The following is a 24548-nucleotide window of genomic DNA, read 5'->3' as shown; positions in this document are numbered from 1 at the left end:
ATGTGACAAAATGTAAGGTTATGCATTTCGAAGTGAAAAGATTAGCAGCCGTATACCACATTGGTGGAACTGTACTCCAAGAGATTGATGAGGCCAGGGACTTGGGAGTGTTGGTGGATAGGGAGATGAAGTTTAGGGGGCACATTGCGAAAGTAGCTAAATCAGCTCATCAACTCACTTGGTTGTTGAAAAATACCTTGACGAACAGAGAAAAACAAGTTATTGTACCTCTGTACCGAGCCCTGATAAGACCTCATCTCGACTACTGTGCCCAGATTTGGTCACCTCGGTTCCTTCTTGATGGGGAGGAGGTTGAGAGGATCCAGAGGCGAGTGACTAAGATGATAGCAGGTCTATGGAATGCACCATATGAGAACAGGTTGAAGATTTGTGGGTTGCAGAAACTAGTTGATAGGCGAAAAAGAGGAGATATGATTGAGACATTCAAATTGCTAAAAGGATTCTATAGGATTAATTCAGATGATATTTTTGAGATCAGGACTGGTGGTGGGAGAACTAGGGGACACCCATGGAAGCTGGGCAAGAGCGTGGTTAGCAGGGGTGTTAGAGCTGGGTTCTTTACTTTTAGAGTGGTAAATGAGTGGAATAAGCTGCCAGAGTCTGTTGTGGGTGCTATGACAGTGAGCGAGTTCAAGGCAAGGTATGATAGATACTGTGATAATGTTGAACAGCTGTGTGAACATGATGTTTAGGGCCTCCCTCGATGAGTCTAAAGACTCCTGGAGTAGCCCGTGGTAATAATAATAATAATAATAAAATAATAATAATAATAAAGTTAGATCAATCGATTTAAAAAAAAAAAAAAACGGAACAAAACTGATTAGCTCTGATAATAATGCCCTCTCCACTGAACTTGAACACATTCACAACATTTTCTTAGCCAGTGGCTACAATCTTCCACCAAATCCAAAGTACAGTGGTGCCATGTACTTCAAACGCTTCGAATGTTCCAGAGTTCAAATGCTTGAACTCTGGAACGTTTGAAGAGTTCAAACGCTTGAGAACACAAGAAATTTGATTCGCAGTTCGAACTATAGTCCAGGAACTCAGAGTTTCATATAGCATTAGACAGTTTCGGCATGCCATTGGGCATGGATAGGCTTATGTGTTCGTCAGACATTTTTGTAATAGAGTTCATGGTTTGATATGAACACAGATGGATAAGAAAATAACTATTTATTAACTTAAAAGCTGATATTTCGCTGGTATTTTATCCAGCATCTTCAGAGCACACAACACAAAGTTTGTTACAAATGCAAACCAACTACAATCCGGTGTAACAGTGGGGCTAGTAAAAGTAATTGCAGTGTGCAACACAAGACTAAAGTCCTAATATGGTGCCATCTAGGTTTAAAAAAAAAAAAAAAAAATTCAAAGTTTTGAAATAGTAGTCCAAATGATAGTCTTAGAAAGTTTGAAAAAAATGAAATAAGATAAAATAAAAATAATAAATATTAATTTGGTCTTAAGATGACTTAAGATCTTTGGTAGATATTATACAGCCATACTTGTTAATATTTATTACTTTTATTTTATTTCATTTTTTCAAACTTTCTAAGACTATCATTTGGACTACTATTTCAAAACTTTGAATTTTTTTTTTTTTTAAACCTAGATGGCGCCATATTAGGACTTTAGTCTTGTGTTGCACGCTGCAATTACTTTTACTAGCCCCACTGTTACACTGGATTGTGGTTGTTTTGCATTTGTAACAAACTTTGTGTTGTGTGCTCTGAAGATGCTGGATGTAATACCAGCAAAATATCAGCTTTTAAGTTAATAAATAGTTATTTTCTTATCCATCTGTGTTCATATCAAAGCGTGAAATCTATTACAAAAGTGCCATTGGGCATGCTTCTCCCCCCCCCACTAATTTTCTTCACTCACTTCCCTGTGCCTGTGCAGTGTGTGTCTGTCTCAGTCCACTGTGCTTTGTCCCTTACTTTACATAGCCTATCACTGCACAATACGTTTGTGAATTTTTAACTGTTTTTGGCATTTTTTTTATTGTCCATGGCATCCAAGAATGTAGAAAGAACAAAACCTAAAAGAAAAGTTGTAGTATTGACAATTGAGATGAAATAAGAAATTATCATGAAACGTGAAAGCGGTACACGTTTGATGGATCTGGCGACGATGTTCAAAATGTCAAAGTCAATGATAAGTAGCATTCTTAAGAATAAGGAAGCAATAAAAGCAGCAAATATGGCTATAGGTGTGACAACATTGACCTCCAGGAGATCATATGTTATTGAAGAGATGGAAAAACTCCTTTTAGTGTGGATAAACGAGAAGCGATTATGTGGTGACGTTATTACTGAGAGAATTATTTGTGAGAAAACCAAACATCTGCATAGTGAACTTAAGAAACGCACACGAGACCAGTACTGAAAATGGGAAGTTTAAAGGAAGTAGAGGCTGGTTCGATAAATTCAAAAAACAAACTGGATCCATAGTGTTGTCATGCACAGAGAGGTTGCGAGTGCCGATGTAGAAGCAGCAGACAAATTTGTAAAAACCTTTAAGGAGTACGTGGATAGTGAGGGATTTGTATCTCAACAGGTTTTTAACTGCGATGAAACGTCCTTTTTGGAAAAAAATGCCCAAAAGGACCTATATCACAAAAGAAGAAAAGACTGCACCGGGATATAAACCCATGAAAGATAGAATTACTTTGCTGCTTTGTGGTAATGCTAGTGGAGACTGTAAGATAAAGGCTTTGCTCATTTACCATTCTGAAAATCTATGCGTTTTTAAAAAGAACAATGTCATAAAGAGCAAATTCGGTGTTATGTGGAGGGCCAACACGAAAGCATGGGTTACCAGAGAGTTTTTCATTGAGTAGATTTATGAAGAATTTGCTCCCACTATAAAAGCTTATCTTACTGATCTGCCATTAAAAGCTCTTCTAGTGATGGATGATGCTCCTGCTCATCCCCCCCCCCCCTCCCCCCAAAAAAAAAAAAAAAAAATTTAGAGGAGGATTTAGTTGATGAATTCAGTTTCATTAAGATAATGTTTTTGCCACCCAGTACCACTTCTATCATACAACCCATGGACCAGCAAGTGATTTCAAACTTCAAAAAACTGTATATTAATGCCATGTTTCAAAAGTGCTTTGAAATAACCAATACTGCAGAACTGACTCTTAAAGAATTTTGGAAAGAGCATTACAACATCTTTATTGCTCTCTGTTTGGGTTAGAACACAAGCTATTGTGGAAAAATGGCACCCTAATAAGACAATAGTGATCAGAAATATCAACTTATTCGATGACAACATGATGGCACTGACGATTTTCTTTGATATTTTAAAAATATCAAAGAAAATCATCAGTGCCAAACAATATTAGATAGATTCTTCTCTGCAGAATAAAGAGAACGTGAATCAGCATTCTCAACTCCAGCTAAGAAGCAAAAAGAAGACTCTTAACAATGGGAGCATTATTTTCGTCTTTGTGATTTTTATGTTAAAAAATATTCTTCACTTATTTTTATGTTGTAATAATTAAAATTAAAATAAATTTAAGATTATTTTGTTTAATTTTTTCTAAGTTATTAACATTAAAAAACCTAAAATTGATTAAAAAAAATTGACATTTTTTGGATATGGGAACGGATTATTTCGCTTTCCATTATCTTATGTAAAATCTTGATTCGGACTTCGAATGATTCATAGTTCGAACTGGTTTCTGGAACGAATTAAATACGAACTACGAGGCACCACTGTATATTGAAACCTCAAAACCACACTCCTCTTTCCTTCTCTGTAGAACAGAGACTACACCAAATCTATTACCATCCTATATTTGAGGCACATCTGAAAAATTGACAAAGGTTTCTCTAAAGACACAATCTTATAATCAGTTGCAGACCATATAACAAATTGGCATCCCTCATTCGCTGCCACAAAGGCCAACCACATTCCTAGACCTTCCAGGTATCTGCCAGGTTCCATGCAGTTGTAAGCTATCCTATTGTGGCCAAACAGGCAGAACAGCCAACATGAGAATTGCCAAACACAAATACTGCATTCAGTTCTACCACTACAGTTACTCAGGGCTTGTCAACCATTCCTTTGAAACCTGCCACAAGATATTATGGAAAAGGCCACCTTACTCCACAGAAGCAACTTTAAATATGAAAGACTTTTCTTGGAATCTTCCTCAGCCTTAAGGAACTATTCTAATCTCAATAAATATGGTTGTATAAAATTGCCTCAAATCTAAGAAGTGCTTATCCTGAGTACTTTAGTCTAATAGCAAAGAACACCCAGCCCAACCCACCTTAAGTTTCAGGACTAAGACTTACCTTTGCTGTTTCTGCTTCAGTCTTACTTATACTTGTAGTGCCAGCATGCACATATAATTTGTTCTTTATTCTCTGAAGATGCCAATTTGACTTTGCTGAAATATTGGAAATCTTAATTAAAAGCTTTTTCTAATTAATATATAGCATACTTTAATTTTTATGGCTTTTTTTCTTTAGGAGTATCCCTTGTATAATGTCATTGGCTTTTTACTCAATTTTTTAAAGCATTATTGATATTTTAGAGGCATAGATACATGAAAAATATAAGGAGGGAATAATTTTGGACATGCTTTTGTAGGATGTTCGAGGTTGTCTTCTTTTGGAGCCGCATCAGGTATATAATGATAAACATTTATGTATCATTGCTGAAGTATGACTGAAAGAAGGGGGGGGGGCTGAAAATGTAGGAGCTAGAATTGCAGATAAAACAAAGGTATGTGAATTAAAAACTAAGTTTCCAAGGATGGGCTGTAAATTCTTTGGGAAGAAGGTGAAAGATAGAATGTTTTAGGGGGAAGGAGAAGGATAGAATATGATGAATCAAGGTTAGGAGTGGGAGTAATGGGTTGTGAGCTGTTTCGACTGAGTGTCATCTTCGGATCTCATGGGAAAAGTGGAGGCTATGTCATTTTGGCTTAGTGTTTTCATTTTGCATTTATCAGTGTTGTTTTTTTCCCTATCATTGGAAAATATTTTTGCCCCCCCCCTTTCTGTCATACTTCAGCAGTGATACATAAATGTTTATCGTTATATGCCTAATGCTGCTCAAAGAAAACAAACCTCGAACATTCTACAAAAGTATGTCAAAAATAATTCCTTCCTTATATTTTTCTTTCTTTCCTAAAATATCAATAATGCCTTAAAAATTGAGTAAAAAGCCAAAGACCTTATACAAGGGTTACCCAAAAGAAAAACAGGGCAAAATAGCCATAAAAATTAATATTAATTTAGAGGAATAGCATAGAAAATTTTCCAGAAATAATAGTTATTATAGTATATTTTTGTTTATTTTTTAACGGTATATATGAGAACACAAAAACTAAGTAAATAATTAATTTATTAACTTATTGCTGATATTTCGCTGGTGTTATAACCAGCATCTTCAGAGCACAAAAACACAGTTTGTCACAATATGCAAGACTATCAACAGACTAGTTAAACAAAATTGTAGCAGCAACACAAAGACTAGAGTCCTGATTTTTGGTGCCCTATCTGGGAAAAAAAAAAAAAATACTAGTTTTTTTTCTTAGGATGACTGTCTCCCAGATCTTAGGCAAGTTAATATAGCCATATTTGTTGAGATTTGGAGTGTGTTTCAGGGCTTCTGTCACCTCTAAGAACAATCTCTCCGACTTTTAAGAGCTTCTGTGTAGTACTTTTGTGTTTTTCCAGTTGATCCTGTGTGCAGGGGTATCCAGAGCATGGTCTGCTAGGCCCGACTTGCGATAGTGATAATTCCAGACGTATCTTTTGTGTTCGCTGATGCGGATGTTCACAGTTCTTCCTGTTTGACTGTAGTAGGCTTGATTACATGAGCAGGGTACTTGGTAGACTCCTGGATGTGATAAAGGGGGAATGCTCTCCTTGGGTGAGCGGATAAGGTTGCTAATTTCACACGTCTTCCAGATGGTTCCTTATCATTTTCAGTTTTTAGAAAACCCACACATACAGGGAGATACTTACACAAACAATCACGCCATCATCCTTCTCAACAATATGGCATTTTAAAAACGCTAACCCATAGAACGAGAGCAATCTGTTCCAACGACAATGCTCTTGCTGCTGAACTGGCTCACTTATGCGACACCTTCTTGGCCAATGGCTATAATCCACATAAGATAAACAAAATACTAAATGCTCCTAAGAAACCCTTCCCACCATCCACCACAGAGAGCTACAACAAAACAGTCACCATCCCATACATTAAAGGCACATCCGAAAAGATTTCAAGAATTCTTAATACATAAACTATGCACTACATTCACACCATGTAGCAAATTAGCAACCCTTATCTGCTCACCCAAGGACAGCATTCCCCCTTTATCACATCCAGGAGTCTACCAAGTACCCTGCTCATGTAATCAAGCCTACTACGGTCAAACAGGAAGAACTGTGAACATCCGCATCAGCGAACACAAAAGATACGTCCGGAATTATCACTATGGCAAGTTGGGCCTAGCAGACCATGCTCTGGATACTCCTGCACACAGGATCAACTGGAAAAACACAAAAGTACTACACAGAAGCTCTTACAAGTCGGAGAGATTGTTTTTAGAGGCGACAGAAGCCCTGAAACACACTCCAAATCTCAACAAATATGGCTGTATTAACTTGCCTAAGATCTGGGAGACAGTCATCCTAAGAAAAAACTAGTTTTTTTTTTTCAGATAGAGGGCGCCAAAAATAAGGACTAGTCCGTTGATTACACCATGTTGTTATAGTCTCGCGTATTGTGACAAACCTGTGTTTTTGTGCTCTGAAGATGGTGGTTATAACACCAGTGAAATATCAGCAATAAGTTAATAAATTAATTATTTACTTAGTTTCTGTGTTCTAAGATATATACCGTTAAAAAAATAAACAACATATTCAACGAACACATAAGTATGTCCACACGTTATAGTATACTTTGTTAATTTCCTTAAATATTAATACAATTATGTTTAATCATCTTCTTTATACACCCTTTATATACTAAATAAGAAAGATATTTTAATGGTAATTGTTGTTCACTAAGAACATATTTACAATGCTGTTTGCTTAATATAATCTGTTATTTTTCCATTTATAGATATGGCTTCAGCATTTCCTGAAGAAAGTTCTGCTAATATGGAAGTTGCAACTGAAGATAGATCCAAATTACCTGAGCACATAGACGGACCATGTCTTCAGCTTTTTCAAAAGCTAACTGAATTAAGAGAGAAATGCAAACAACTAAAAATTCAAAAACGATATGGTGATTATTATATTTTAATTTGATTAGTTACAGCTTTAGTTTTTGTCTTATGTTTTGAATAAATAAGGAAGCTTGGTGGTATGATATCTGGTACAATTCATTTGCATTAAGTTAAATTTTATTATTAATTTTTTAAATCTTAATTAAATGCAATAAACTCTTGTTTATTATTATCTAGAATTAATGGTAACGGATATCATGCCACCAAAGCTTCCTTATTTATTCAAAACATAAGACAAAAAACATATTGTGGACATTTGTTTTATTTCAAAACAATAGAACAAGAACTATGAAATGTAAGCCTGTTGTGGTGGTCACTTCATTACAGAAATCTGAATGGATAAAAGTAAAAGAAATGGAATTTTGCTTTACAAACTACAGCATTACTGTTTGTGTGCTTTGTGAATAGAATGAATATGAATAACAGTCTACTGTAGAAATAATGTTTCAAAATACTGTACTCGTTGTGTATTTTTATGATTTTTCACTGGGTTTATGAGTTACTTTAATTTTGAGGGTTAGTTTTTATTGTTTTAATTGCAAAAGCTTGGAAAATAATGTATGGAAAATATATAATAAAAATATTTTTAAAAAGTCACTTTAAAAATATATGATTACTAGAAACACAACTTTAGTAGTGCAGTACAAAGACTGTGTGTTAAAGTTGGACTGTTATGACTGACTGCATTCCCATAATTAGGAGAATAAATCACAGAGAAGTTAAATGGATGAATAATACTTGAATACATCAGCTGCCTTAAAAAATGTTAGAGAATCAGTATCATGAAGAAATATGATATGGTGTGGAAGGCTAAATCGGATGATGAAATGAAGTTGGCTGACTAGGTGAAAGGAAATCTGAGAAAATCCTTTTGTCATGTGGTGAGTAAAAGAAAGAATGACCATGGAAGGATAACTTTAGTAAATATGAATGCTAAAAAATATGAAATGCATAGGAAATAGTTATTATTAAGTAATCATGTTTCAGACAGACATATTAGTTCTTTGGAAACTGAGGTGGAACTAGATGTAATGATAAAGGTATAATGTAGAGGTATTAAAGATATTGCAATAACTAGATGCAGACATAGCACTGGGATTGATGGGATATCGATATAGGTGCTAAAATCCTTTTTTCAGTGGAATGTCCTTAACTGCTATTTAAATTGAGCCTTAACAGAAGCAAGATTCATAATGAGTGGAAGGAGGTCAAGATAATTACATTATATAAGGAGGGTGGAGCTACAATTCATGCAGCCAGTTGTAGAGCCGTTTTTTTTTTTTTTATATATATCTGGTTGTCATACAAGTTTTGCAGATGCTGGTTGGAAAACTTTCATTCAGATGTTGTAGATAACACTTTGATCCTTTGGAAAGTCCTGGATTCAAATCCTGTATAGCAGTGCTTCCCAAACTTATAGATGTCCCCCCCCCCCTTGGAAAAATTTAAATATTTCACGGCCCCATAGAAAAAAAAATTCATAATACAGACATATATTATTGTAATATTTATTATATTTATATTCAATACAAAACATACACAGCAAATATTGCAAAAATCAAATGCAAATATTACAATTTTATCATCTTACACATTTGACATGGCACACTTAGTCTTAAAACATTTTAAATTTGTTTTCATTATTTCACACCCCCCTCAGCAAAACTAACGGCCGGGGGGGGGAGCCCACAGTTTGGGAAGCGCTGCTGTATAGAATGCAAAGAATATTTATTAGGTCTTTTCAAATGAAGGCTTTGACATGACGACATCAGGACCTACTGTGTGCAGATATAGTTGTCTAGGTTCTGTCGAGATGAGGAAATTGCAGAGTTTTTCATCTGCACAAAATAGACAAACTACCCAGGACACACACACAATTAACAGATGTTAGATGCCTTATAGCTTTAGTTGCTTTGGTCATAATTACAACAACAGCTTTGATCCTTTATGGAGGACAGCATATTTTGTTCATGGTAGAGAGTAACAGTAGATTTGGAGGCAGGGGAGAGAGAAAGAGAATTCAGAAATATGCCAATGATATTTCTGAATTTTGCCAAGACATTTGACAGATTTCACATGGGAGGTTATTGTACCAACTCAAGGAGATGGATAGATGTAAAATAGGCTCATGACATCAGCAAGGAGATTGTCTGACTGTGAGGTGTCAGTCTAATCGGAGGTGTTGAGTCTAAGAAAAAGTGGATGATCACTAGATTGCCACAGGGTTCTGTATGCCATTGTTGTTGTTTAACTTCTATAGTAACAACAATGGTGAGGAGGAGAATCAACCAAATTAGAATTAAGTGGATGGTTAGGGATATAGCGAAAGAGTTGAAAAAAAAGAAAACATTGTGGAGGAAATATAAAGAAAAAAGTGATTAGAATACTCATGAACAGTACAGAGTGCAAGCAAGAAGGGTGACTAGTATGGTAAGGAAGGCCAAATCAGACTATGAGAGAGAGAGAATTAGCCAAACAGGCCAAAGTAAATCTAAAGGAGTTTTATCATTATGTACCAAGTAAAGAGGAAAAATGACAATGGTAGAATGACTTTAAACAGTGGTCATAGTAGGAAGGCGACTGAACCAAAAGAAATAGTTGAGTTGCTGAGTGATCATTTTGCAAAGGTATATCATCCAGATGGTGATTTTAGAATAGCTGGTGTTACAGAGATGCATATCAACATTGAGGTAGATGAAGAAGTGTTCAGCATATTGAAAAATATGAATGTAAACACAGCAGTATGCAAGAGAATTGGCATTGCCGCTGATAAAGTTGTTCAGTCTAAGTCGAAAGAGGTTAAGATGGTACCATTGCATAAAGGTAGTATGCAAACTACAGACACATTAGTATATCGGGAGTGGTTGTTAAAGTATTGAAAAAGTTGGTGAAAGGTAAAATACAACAGTGGGTGGATAGGAATGTGATACTCTATAGTGGGCAGCATGACTTTGTAAAGGGTAGGTTCTGTGTCTTAAGTAACTTATTCACATTTTATAATAAAGTGACAGCAGAATTGGATAAAGGTAATAGCTACACCATGATTCTCTCAACTTTGCCAAGACATTTGACAGAATACCACATGAAAAACTATTACAAAAACTGGAGCAAATAGAAATGGATATGAGGCTAGTAGTATGGATAGAGGGATGGTGGATGGACAGACACCAACGAGTAACATGGTGAAGTCGAGTCTAGAAGAATGATGGTGGCTAATGGAGTACCTCAGGGTTCAGTACCAGGGCCACTACTCTAATTTGTATATCATTGACATAGGGAAAGATTTAAGAGAGGATATTCATTTGTTTGCTGATGATGCAAAACTGGGCACAGCAATCTACATCAGTCTACTTTATAGTTGATAAAGGTGATGTAGATATCCTGCAGGATGATTTAAATAAATTGGCATCATGGGTAAAGAATAATGATTGTCAATTTAATGTTGCAAAATGTAAGGTTATGCACTTCGAGTTGAAAAGGTATTGCCTGAAAGCCAATACATCAATGTATCATATTGATGGTATTGGCTTTCAGGAAATTGATGGGGCTAGGGACTTGGGGATAATGGTGGACAAAGAGTTAAAGTTCAGAGGTCATATTGCAAAAGTTAGTAAAATAGCTCAACAAATTACTTGGATGTCGAAATACATGCTAACAAGTAAAGATAAGGAAATTATTATCCCTCTCTCTATAAGGCTATGTTTAGGCCACATCTTGATTACTGCACACAGATTTGGTCACCTGGGTTTCTTGGAATCAAGAGGTGGTTGAAAAGATTCAGAGAAGAGTGACCAAGATAGTGACTGGTCTGTGGAATATTCCCTACGAGGATAGGTTGAAGGTTTGTGGGTTACAAAGTTTAGTTGATAGGTGGAAAATAGGAAACATGATAGAAACTTTTAAGATATGCACTTGCATCAATTTTAAGATATAAAATTGATGCAAGTGAAATTTGTCAGTACATGACAAATAGTCAGAGAACTAGAAGCCATCCATGGAAATTGTGTAAGAGTGTGGTTAGTAGGGATGTGCGGGACCAGATTTTTTGCATGGTGAGTGAGTGGAATTCATTGCCAGAATTGGTTATGAGTTCCCTGACATTGAATGGATTCAAGGAGATGTATGATAGGATTTGTGTGTATAATGGTTGATTTGGGTCTTCAGACATGCTGTAAATAATAATAATAATAATAATGCTTATAAAAAGGGCTAGAAGAAGCTGATGATGATGATGATGATGCAAAGTTGGGCAGGTGATAAGGAACATATCTGATACTCAGATGGTACATATTTGAAGGATTGATGACCTGAACAAACTGACGGCATGGTATATATTAATGACTGTTTAACATTGCTATATGAAAGGATATGCATTTTGGTTTGAGGACGAGGCCACATAGCTAAGGTTGTTAAGACTTCACATTGGATCACTTCAGTGTTGAATAGAACACTCACTAGCAGAAATGAGACATTATTCTCTCAATTTAGAAGGCTTTGACAAGACCATATCAGGACCTGCTGTGTGCAGATATGGTTGTCTAGGTTTCGTGGAGATGAGGAAACAGTCAAATGATTCAGCACTAGATAATTAAAATAATATTTGGCCTGTAGAACTTGCATACGAATACATATAAAGGGATGTGATTTTCAAAGTTTAAGAAGTAGGAAGATGAGAGCAGATATAAATTAGTTGGTAAAGGGATCTTATAGTGTAGATACAAGGGATATTTTGCAGCTCATGCCAGACTGGAGTTATCCCTGGAAACTGAATAAGAGTATTGTCTGCTAAATGAATGGAAGAAGCTGCCATCAAACTAGTGAAATAGATGGAATCATAACTCATCTTCTCATTAATGTGTTAGGTCTCAATATCCTAACATGGCCAGATATTGGCTTCCTAATTAATGCAATGATTCTGTCTACATTGTCTTTGAAAGTATGTATTTTTGGCCAGTTATTTATATATATATATAGATATTGAGTTATTTGAGTTGTAAGTCAGCAGTTAGAATTGAAGGAAGTACAGGAAGATGGTTTAATGTTAAATTTGGTGTCAGACAAGGATGTACATTATCCCCTCTATTATTCATTATCTATATGGATCACATTATGAAGGAAAGTGGTATTAAATCTGATATCAAAATTAGAGATATTAATGTCAGCTCTTTGCCTTATGCAGACGATGTTATACTTCTAAATAAGTCCACTATAAGTCTGCAAGATTCCCTGACTAAATTGAATAACTGTTGTAATAGATATGGTATGAAGGTCAGCAATAACAAGACAAAGACAATGAAAATAGGAGAAGTATTGAAAATATCAACTGCATTGTGAATGGAGAACCTATAGAACAAGTAAAACATTTCAGCTACTTAGGCATGATTTTTAGTGAAGATGGTAAATTAAATATGGGAATAGACAACAGAATCATCAAAGCTGGTATGGTAGGAAGTCAATTGAATTTTATATGGAATAAGAGAGAAATTAGTCAAAATGCTAAATTAACTGTATACAAGACAGTGTTCAAACCAATTTTAACTTGTGGATCTGAGAGCTGGGTCAGAAGTAAAACACTTGATCAAAGACTAGAGACCGCAGATATGAGAGTCCTGAAAAAGATTAGGGACATGAACAGATGGCATCAATGGCAATATCATATTAAAAACAAGGATATTAGGAAAGAGCTTGACATTGGCAGCATTCAGGAATGCATTAGCAGTTCTAATCTCAGGTGGTATGGTCACTTAAACAGAATGGGAGAGAATAGATTAGCAAAACAAGTGTTCTCTGGTAGGTTGGCAGCAAAAAGACCCAGAGGAAGACCAAGACATAGGTGGATTGATACGGTATAAAGTGCCTTAGAAGATAGAAATATAAGATCTGATAATGTTGGTAACAGACTGATTTGGAGGAAAATTGTAGATAGGAAGTTAGTAATGATGTAAATTTTTCATGTGGTACTATCATATCCTGTACACCCCTTGAGGGTACATAACAGGAATTTGATGATGACGATGATAAAATAGATAGAATCTTCAGTGCTGAATAGAACACTCACTTGCAGAAATGAGAAAATTATTTTCTCAATTTTGAAAGCTTTGACAAGACCACATCAGGATATACTTGTATGCAGATATGGTTGACTAGGTTCCATGGAGATATATATAAGGTGTAATTTAATTATCTAAATAAATTTAGTAAGTTATTATTTTTAGATGCTTTTTTCCTCCATTAAATGTCAACACAATAATCTAATCTAAGCATCCATACCACAAGTTTTAAAGTGATACCATTTTAAGTATCTGCAGTGTATTGTGTAACAGTTATCAATATGGATAGCTTGAAATATGAATCCCAGATGTCTCTCACAGTAATTTTAAGGGTCTTGTGTCATTTTATTTGCTAACAGCTTGCATCAAAATGTATAGTGTGACCACTTTGACTCACTAATGAGATATCTCATGAGAAATATTGTTGTGCTGGCATGGCTGACAAAACATCTAGAAAAAATGACATCATACATTGGAATCCCTAGGAACTATGCTTGCTGTATAGAAAATAGGACCAATTCAGTTTTAATGAATGGTAAACTACGTATAGTTCATTAGGTGGTGATGCCTCTTCTGAATGACATCCTTTTAGGAGTGGTTAAAAATGGATGTTTGCTTACTTCAAGTATGCTAGTGTGCTTTTAATGTAATTTTGGCCTTTCACCTGAAAAAATGTAAGATTTTGGTATAAAATTCTTACATTTTTTATAATTGATATATTTGATATATTGGTATATTTGATATAAAAACGTTATATCAAAGTATAATAGACTTCTTGTTTTCGAATTTATCCTTGGTAATAAAAGTATGCTTTTTGCAACCGGTTATCTGTTTTGATTAAAGAATATATATACAGGGTGTTTCATAAAGAATGTCCCGATTGAAAGTTATTGGCTTGATGTTGTCCGTGCAGCGGTGGAGGGTGCATTGAGTATTTATAATTGTCGTGAGTGAAACTTTAGGCCTTACTTCATACTTGGTAATTTATTTTGTAACTGTACCACATTTTCATTATTAAATATAATTATTTGAAATCGGGTCATTCTTTTTAAAACATCCTGTATATATATATATATATATATATATATATATATATATGAGGGACGTCCAGAAAGTAAGTTCTGATGGGCTGTCAGAGAAACAAAAATATACTTACAAAAAAAAACTTTATTGGAAATTAAAGTAGACATGTTTCACTACTTTTCTACATAATTTCTGCCATTGTTCATGCACTTATAACTGGGCACCAAGAGTTGTATTCCTTCACTGCCTGCGACGCAAACCATGCATTGACTGCTTCTTTGACCTCCTCGTCGTCTTGAAACCACCAGCCACCAAGGAAAGATTTCAGATGTTTGAACAGGTGAAAGTTGCTTGGCTTGAGGTCAGGACTATATGGGGGATGATGGAATTGTTCCCAGCCGAAGGTGACAAGAAGGAAATATGTATACACTTGGGTCTCTATTTCTGTGGATCTTTTTTTTATGCGTGTTTGAAGTTATGTGGTGCACGCCCACAGATACAAGACCTTTCGACACTTCTGCACATGTCAACAGAAGGAGAATCCATTTCAATAATAGGGTAATCCAGCATTTCCCAAACTTTTCCTATGACGGAAACACTTCACAAATCCTGAAATTTTCATGGAACACCTTGGTTATTTTGTAATGTATTTATTAATAATTAATTATTAATTTAGCTGATTTTTTATTATTAATTAATAATTAATTAAATTTGGTCCAATGGAGAAAAAAAGCACCAAAGAAAAGCAATTTCTTTGGAAATGAAAATTGCAATTTTAGATTGCTTAGCAAAAGGAGAGGGATCTACGGTGATTGGTAACCATTTTAATTTAGGCGATTCTACTATAAGAGCAATTAAAAAGAATGAAGTCGCAATAAGAAAATCTTCATTTCTGGCATAAAACTAAGTGCCAAATTATCATCGTTTTCAAGAGATGCTTTATTAGAAAACACGGAACGAGCACTCATAATTTGGATTGAAGAATTAACTGAAAGAAGAAGAATTCCCATAAATGGTTATTTAATTAAACAAAAAGCTCTTTGGTTTTATGAACAGATGAAGCAATTGGTGCCGTCTACTTCTGCTTCCCAGGTCGATAAAGAATTTTCGGCTATCAAAGGATGGTAAACCGGGTTTTTAAAAAGGAATGCACTTCATAACGTGAAGATTACAGGCGAGGTTGCAGCAGCAGATGAAGAAGCAGCCAAAATTTTTCAAGAGAAGTTAGCCAAAATTATTGAAGATGGTGGATATTGTCCCGATTTTAATGCTGACGAAACAGGATTGTTTTGGAAGAAAATGCCTAGTCAAACTTACATTGCAAAGTCTGAGGAAAAAGCAAGTGAGTTTAAAGCAAGCAAAGATCGAGTAACGTTACGTAGCAATGCATCAGGAGAACGAATGTTGAAACCCTTCCTAGTAAATCAATTTCTAAGACCAGGTGCTCTAAAAGGCAAAGATCTAAAACAGCTGCCAGTACAATGGATGGCTAATACAAAGGCCTGGGTAACAACTGCTGTATTTACTGAATGGTTCAATAATTGCTTTGTACCAGAAGTGGAAACATACATGAAGCAAAAAGCTCTCGATTTTAAAGTTTTATTAATTGTTGACAACACCAAGTCATCTGCATTTAGAACATCCAAATGTGCAGGTAGTTTTTTCCACCCAATACAACAAGCATTATTTAGCCATTAGATCAAGGCATAATTGCTACTTTTAAAAAATATTACGTTAAGCACACTTTTCAATTTATATTGGATAAACTAGAAAATGAATTATTAACAGTAAATGACGTTTGGAAAAAATTTTCTGTTTTGGACTGCTTAAATTATGTTGCATCTTCTAACATGATTTAAGCAGATTGCAAACAGTGCAAACAGTGCAACCATGCAAACATCTACATTATCAGATGAAATCATTACATTGGCACATGAAATTGGTGTAGAAGGTTTTGATATATTTAGCCAGAACGATGTAGATGAATTGCTTGTGGATAATGCCATAAGTGACGATGATATTATTGGATATCAATTAACTTTAGATATCGTCGAAGATCCAGAAAATGATAGTGAAGCGGAAGAAAAACCTGTCCCCTCACTGCAAACATAATTCGTGAAGTCTTGAATTGTGCAATAAACTGGAAAATCATTTTCTTATTAATGACACAAATTCTGAACGAGCCTTTAAATTCCAACGTGATCTGAAGAATTGTATGTCTGGATATCGCGAGCTGTATAAAAAATTAGTGAAATAATCAAAAATCAAAGTTTAATCACTGATTACATTGTCAGAAGAAAGAAAAAAAATCTGCACACAACGAGGGTGAAGCTAATTCTGTTTGTGAAGAACCATTGCCTTTACCATGTAGACCTGATGCGCTGACTATCTCTTCTGGTGATGAAAGTGATTTTGCACCAGTGCACAAATGTTGCTGATATTGTCTAATAGCGATGATAATTCTGATGACAAAATGCTAAAAAAAAAAAAAATGTTACTTTTCAATAAAATTAAATGAATTAAGCTTTAAAACAAACTTAGGCATTCTTATTTTCATGAATTTTCATAAACTTTTTTTTATGCAATTTTAGGTTTATTTTAATTCATTGCTTCGGTTTTATGCGGTTTTAGAAAATTATGGAACGTATCCCTGATTTTTCAACGTAAGTTAGGCTTTTTTTTTTTTGTGCGATTTTTTATATGTGGTTTTTTGTGGAACGTATCTACCACACAGACTGTGTGTGTGTGTGTGTGTGTGTGTGTGTGTGTGTGTGTGTGTGTGTGTGTGTGTGTGTGTGTGTGTGTGTGTGTGTGATAAAATGGGGATGTATGAGATATCCCCCATTTTAATGTGAAGTATTCAAGAATGATCAATAGTATTGTTTTAAAATAATAAAGATGCCAAGAAATTATATTCTTGGTTTCATCCTTTATCCAAGTGTAAGCAAACAAAGTTCGAACATGAAGTAACTTACTTTATGGCTGGGCAACTTGTATGTAGAGCCCAGTGACTTTGCATCAATTGCCTTAGTATCCCATAATGCAATGCACATATTTTTACAGACATGTATAATGTCTCTATATTATGAGAAGGGCCACTACCCAGACCGGTTTCGATCTTTATTGAGGTCTCATCAGTAGGAGTCAGACCCAGAAGTGATACCAAGGTTGAAGTAATGCAGAAGTCATATTTCTATATGACTTCTGCATTACTTCTGCAAAAGGTGCCAAAGGTACCTAGTGCATACAAAAAAGAAGAGTGAGAAAGTAAAAGCTGTGAATCTGTTGCCACAGTATGATAGAGGCAAGCTAAGATGGAGAGCTATGATTGCAAATGAGTCAGTGCACAGATTGTGCAGGAGGAACAGTGTGGAGTTTGTGGATTTGTGGAGTGAGTTTGATGGAAGGAAGCATTTATATAAGTTGGATGGCTTTGTGTCAGGAGTCTTGAGAAAATATTGTTCAATGAGAGTTCAGAAGTACAAAGTCAGGGAAACTAAAATGTTTTCGGGGGGGGGGTGCAGGCAAACTTGGGCCCAGACAACCTAGAAGTTAGTGGAGGAGCAATCACATGATGCCAAATGTAGCAGGCTAGGTTTTTAGTTGCTAAATAACACAAGGTATAAGAAAGGTTGTGGGATGAAGGGGATATTGCAGTTTATGTATACTAATTCCAGAAGTATTCAAAATTAAGTTGAGGAGTTTTTGGCATTGGTTAGCACAACTTGGCCAAAAGTTATAGGCATAAGTGAGATGTGCTTGACCAAGGATATGGTCATAGAAATAGAATGCAAGAGATATGGTGTCTTCAGAGAGGACAGAAGGAACAGGATGAGGGGGTGGAGGTGTTTTGCTAATGATAGCAGAGGAATTATTATTAATATTATTATTATTATGTGACACCTCCAGGGAGTCCAAAGACTTATCGAGGGAGAGTGTGTCAACAGCATCAAACGATTGATCCCTTCCAACTACTAACCACGCTCAAACTTGCCTAACTTTTTTTTGCGTGAGCCATTAGTAGCAGATGCTCTACCAATCGACCAACCTTTGCTGGCATTAAAGCTGAAAAGTGTGGAAGTACATCAGGGTGATGTATTTCCACTCAAAAGGCAGTTAATTTGATGCTATCTGGTGTGAGATAGAGGCCAACAGGACTAAATATGTAATTGGCTGCTGCTATAATCCAGGGGTATTTGGGAGAATGTAGATGACATACACTCACAAATTAGCATGATGAGTACAGGTTGAGTAATTATTTTGGGGGATTTCGACTTTGGGACATATCAGATCATCCCAAAAGTAATGCCATTTTTTATACTGTATTTGTTCAAATGTGTCTCAGCTTGTCTAAACATGAATTTTTAAATCTTTATAAGTACTGCTAAGCTGAGGCAGCCTCATTCTAAGTCATCATACATAAGTTATTTTTTAAATAATCCTTTATCACCATAGAAGTCACTGAAGAAGCACATGAGGTACATCATACTTTATGAGTTCAAAAAAGGCAACAATGCCTCTGACACTATAAAAAATGTGCAAAGAGTGTATGCCGATAATGCTTTGAATATGCGAACAAGCCAGCGATGGTTCCAAAAATTTTGACTTTAGCTTGAAAGACTCTCCTCGCTCTGGGTGACCCGTCTCTCTCTATATATATTGATATGCTGGACACCGCTGTTGCAAGAAATGCCAATGCAACTGTTGAAGATTTAGCAAAATGTCTTAATTCATCGTCATCGACCATTCATCACCATTTGCAAGAACTTGGAATAGTGTCTAAGCTTGGAAAGTGGATTCCTCACAAACTGATGAACAACCATTAACATCTGCACTTCTCTTCATTCTCGAGAGGTTCAATCTCTGTTTTTTAGTTGTGTAGTCACCAGTGATGAAAAGTGGATACTTTACAAGAATGTCAAGTGCTGAAGACTGTGGGTTCATTCAGGGGAACAGGCTAAACCTTAGCCAAAACAAGACCTTCACCCTCAGAAGGTTTTGTTAAGCGTTTGGTGGGATATGGCTGGTATTATACATTTTGAACTCTTGCCACAAAACCAAACAATCACAGCTGAAGTATAACTCGATCAATTGAATGAAAAACTGAAAGAAAAGAGGCGTTCTCTGGTCAATTGAAAGGTGTTGTTTTTCACCATGATAATGCATGCCATCATAGTGCAAGAATCACCTATACCGAGATTGAGGAACTTGGCTGGGAAAAAGCTTCCACATTCTCTATATTCTCCAGATCTTGCACCTTCAGATTATCACTTATTTTGAAGTTTGCAACATTTCATTAATGAAAAAAAAAATATATATATATATATATATATATATGATACATTAGAAACACTGAAATTGAGCCTATGCAACTTCTTTGCTCCAAACCTCCTGAATTCTATAGAAATGGCATTATGAAGCTTTCATAACGTTCGAAAAACATATTATTGATTCAAATACAGAATATATACTTATTAAGCAAATGATTTATCCTTTATATCCTTTCAAAACTAAATGCTAAAAACCACATTACTTTTGCGATGACCTGATAGATTTGGAGTAGAATAGCCACAGAGAGGGGGGAAAATGGAATTTATACAGCTGCTGAGAGATAATACCTGAAGCAACATATAATGGAAGGGACATGAGGTTCAAGAGTTCTGGATATCTGATCATTCTATTGGAGAGCTTGATACTAACCAATCCAGCTATGCTGCCTCCACTTGGAGAAAGTGATCATTGTAATCTTGACCCAGGAGATTGCTAGACATGCAGAATTTGCTATTAAGAAGGGTTATATGTGGAACTACAAAACAATTGATTATGATACGCTAAGGTGACAGCTTTCAGCAGAGCAATGCCATAAGAATTTGGAAGGGAGTAAGAGATGTTGGTTCATGGGAGATAGTCAAGGGGTGTTTGACGAAAGCAGTATCTGAATGTATCCCCTATTCAGATCCTTCACTATAAGTGGATGAATAGCTTCATTAAGCAGGCGTTGCACATAAAGAAAAAGTTGTGGAGGGATTAAAATCAGCATGCCCACGAGCAATAAAGGTATAGGTAAGAAGGATGACTGGTATGGTAAGGCAGACCAAAGCTAATTATGAGAAAAAGCTAGCCGATGAAGTTAAAAGAAACTCTAAGGAGTTTCTTTTAGCCTTATCAAGGATGTTTGAAGAAAGCAGTATCTGAATGTATATTATAGTCAGAAGGATCAATCAGATAAGAGTTAGATGGATGAACAGCTTTATTAAGCAGGAGTTGCACACACAAAGAAAAAGTTGTAGAGGGGTTAAAAGGAAAAAGGTGACAACCATGGGAATAGATGACATGTTGGCCTGTGTATTATGACAATGTGTGAGGGAGTTATCAGCTCCTCTGACCAAACTTTTTAAGCCTCAGTAGAGGGAAGGTGCCAGTGAAGTGGAATGAGGGCAAAATAGTCCTGTTGCATAAAGGAGGCTCAAAGACAAGTAGCAAATTATAGGCCATTCAGCATCTCAGGAGTGATGGATAAGCTATTGGAGAAAGACAGAATTCATGAGTGAGTATATAGGAATAAGTCTGCGTGGTTAGCTGAGTGGCTTTGCGCCTCGCAACCATATGCCTGGGAAAGGAGTGTCCTGGGTTCGATTCCCATTGCTGATGTGAGGTGCTTAAGGATCTTTCTCTACCAGAGCCAAGTTAGCTGGTCTTGGGTGTGGACAGCAGGGTTTTTCTCCCCAGTTTTATCTGGGGTTTTTCATCCCAAAAAGCAGGCAAACCAACCTTGAGAACTCAACACCACGTTGAGTTCTCAAGGTTGCACATAGGACTGACCACCTTATCCTGAGAACGGTTGAGGTCCGATGATTAATAAAAAAAAAAAAAAAAAAAAAAAAAAACTCGACACCACAAGGTAAAAGAGGGATGAGGAAGAAGATGAGTATATAGGAATATGATACTATAAAGGACAACATGATTTTGTGAAGAGTTAGATCTTGCCTTAGTAATTTGCTTACTTTTTATAATCAGGTGACAATGAAGTTGGATAAGGGATATGACTACTGAGTGATATTGCTTGACTTTGCAAAAGCATTTGAGAAGATTCCTCACAGAACTCTGTTGCATAAATTGGAACAAATGGGGATCAATATGAATCTGGTGATTTGGATTAGAGGGGTGATGTACAGATATCAAAGAGTGGTTTATGGAGGAGGTGAATCCAGGAGAAAGCAAGTGACCAGTGGTGTAACACAGGTCTCATACTTGGTTCTCTGTTGTTTAATTGGTATATCTGTGATAAAGGAAATTATTTGACAGGAAATGTTCAGTTGTTTGCTGACAATGCTAACTGGGAAGAGCAATGGTAAATAAAGGTGATGTAAAGATCCTGCAGGAACAGGCTAGCAGTATGGACGAAGGCAAATGGCTACCAATTTAATTGGCCAGGTGTAAGGTAATGCACTTTGGGTAAGGTAATTTCTTGATAAGCATCCAGAAATCTTGTTTCTTCAAAATAATGCATTGTTCCATGCATTGCTTTAAAGCAACACACTGTTTTTTCAATAACTGATATTTTTTTTTTCTTTTTTTTTACTGAACTGCTTACCATAAATGGGACTCAAGTATTGCATAATATTCAGTACTTATTATTATGCAACAAGTATTGCATAATAACACTTAGGACACATTTATAGTAAGAAAAAAAGGATGATTTTTTTAGTGATAGTTTCCCTCAATCAGAAAAATCATCCTTTTTGATCTACAGGTATTTACAACATTTCTGATGTCTGGTTTTTTTTTTTATTTTAAGCATCAGTAATTCTACAGCTGCTTTTGTCTTAAAATGGGTGAAGTAGTGTTCCCTACTGCCATTGAATATACTAAATGATCATTAGTGCACTACTGATTCATCAAATGCTGATGTATTCATCCTGTCTGTTGAAGCTGTTATAATTATTTTTCAAACATCCTAATATTAAAATATGAGCACAGAGAACTTAAGTGTTTAATATGAATCATTTTATTTTATAGAGTTAAAGTCCACTGAAGAGCTAAATGACTTAACAGAAGAGAATCTGCATGAGAGGTATGCATTATTTAGTTACAATTAAAAAAAAAAATATTGCTTTGTTATATTTATTGTATGAGGGTGGTCTGAAAAGTTCTCGGCCTCAACCATAGATGGCAACACTATCGGCAAGATTTTTTTTTTTCTAAGTTGGCACATCTGTCATAAGCATCCATGTGAAATTGCAAGTCATTCTATCAAATAGTTTGTTTTATATAGCTGTCTGAAGCAAAAGTGTTGTCTGTATCCCTTAAAATAGGGATAAAATTGAGTATCGTGCAAAGTTATAAAATTCTTCGTAAAAGAAGGTTTAACGCCGAAAGAAATTCATTCGAAGTGCATAAAAGTTTATGGGCACTCTTCCCCTTTGTTTTTGCCAATTAAGAAATGGGCTGCTGAGTTTAAACATAGCCGTTCCAGCCTTGAAGATAATCCACATGAAGGACGTCTAAAAAGTGTAACAACACCAAAAATCATTGATCAAGTGCTATGGTATTGGATGACCGGCGAGTCAAATTGCATGAAATTGCTGAGACTGTAGGCATTTCAAAAGAATGTGTAGGATATGTATTTTGCATGAAGAATTGCAAATGAAAAAAGCTTTGTGCGAGATGGGTGCCGCGCTTGCTCACAGCAGATCAAAAATGCACTCGCATGAAAATCTCTGAACAGTGCTTGGAGTATTTTAACAAGAATAAAACTGATTTTGTGCATCGATTGATTACTATGGATGAGACTTGGATTCACCATTACACACCAGAATCCAAACAGCAGTCAGAACAGTGAACAGAAATCAAAGAAGACAAAGTTGGTTCCATCAGCAGGAAAGGTCATGGCATTGGTGTTTTGGGATGCTAAAGGCATTTTGTTTATTAATTATCTTGAAAAGGGTAAAACAATAACCGGGGAATATTATTCCAATCTTTTAATCAGACTAGATGATCAAAATTGTAAGAAAAGACCAGGTTTGCAGAAGAAAAAAATCATCTTTCATCAGGACAATGCACCTATGTACAAAGGTGCTTTGGCAATGAGAAAAATTAATGGATCTGCACTATGGATTGTTGGAACATCTACCCTATTCCCCAGATTTGACTCCCTCTGACTTCTATCTCTTCTCTAAACTAAAACGCTTCCTTGCTGTTTAGCATTTTTCTTCGAATCATGTTTGCAGCTGTAGAGGAGTATTTTGCAGATCTTACTGAGAACCACTACAGGGATGGGATAATGGTGCTGGAGCATCGTTGGAATAAATGTATTAGTCTTAAGGGAGATTATGTTGAAAAATAAAAATAATTTTGAAATTATAAATTCGTTTTTTCATTGTTAGGCCACAAACTTTTCAGACCACCCTCGTACGAGTATCTCCATGGAGTCCGAAGATTCATTGTGGGAGACCCAATTTATCCAAAGATCTATCGTACTTCTCTTTGAACCCATTAACAGACAAAATGCTTACAACTGACTCTGACAACCAATTCATTCATTCACAACTCTCCAAGTGAAAAATCTAGTCCTCATGCTTTTACTAACCACACTTTTACTCAACTTCCAGGGATGACCTCTTGCTCTGTTCCCTCTAGCTAAGTGCTGAAACATTCCCCTCATCAGTCCTATAAAGCTCTTTAAGTAACTTAAATATTTCTATCATATCCCCTCTTTTTTGCATATCAACCAACTTCTGCAGTACACACACACACACACACACACACACCCTCAATCTATCCTCATAGGAAATGTTCCACAGAACACTCACCATCTTAGTTGCTTATCTCTGAATCTTATCCACCTCTTTCTCATCCCCCAAGAAACCCAGGAAACCAAACCTGAACACAGTAATCCAGATGTGCATGTATCAAGGCCTTATAAAGAGGAATAACAACTTCCTTATCTCTACTTGTTAGTGTGTTCTTCAATAATCAAGTAATCTTATGAGCTACTTTAGCAATATGTCCTCTAAACTTCAACTCTCTGCACAGCTTGTAATCTCTTTATCCCACAATTTATAACTTGACAGTTTTCCACATTAAACTGTTACCCATTATCTGTTGCCTATATTGACAGCCTATTTAAATCATTCTGCAAGTTCTCCATATTGCCTTGATTCACTATTAGTCGACTAATTTTGCAC

General features: G+C 35.8%; 1 protein-coding gene across 1 annotated transcript in view; it reads left to right on the top strand.

The window, feature by feature from the left end:
• The window catches only part of LOC150105827 (uncharacterized), a 112179-nt gene that overhangs the window by 7478 nt on the left and 80153 nt on the right, over nt 1–24548 (top strand). The window contains exons 2-3 of the mRNA XM_090393611.1: nt 7123–7287; nt 22381–22435. Of these exons, the coding sequence (XP_090249737.1) occupies nt 7123–7287; nt 22381–22435 (220 nt within the window). The remainder of the gene's footprint in view (nt 1–7122; nt 7288–22380; nt 22436–24548) is intronic.

The sequence above is a fragment of the Typopeltis vanoorti genome, chromosome 6, assembly GCF_054136105.1.
Source record: "Typopeltis vanoorti isolate ZY-2024b chromosome 6, IOZ_Tvanoo_1.0, whole genome shotgun sequence".
In the NCBI taxonomy this organism is placed as follows: domain Eukaryota; kingdom Metazoa; phylum Arthropoda; class Arachnida; order Uropygi; family Thelyphonidae; genus Typopeltis; species Typopeltis vanoorti.
This window is presented reverse-complemented; position numbering and strand designations above follow the sequence as displayed.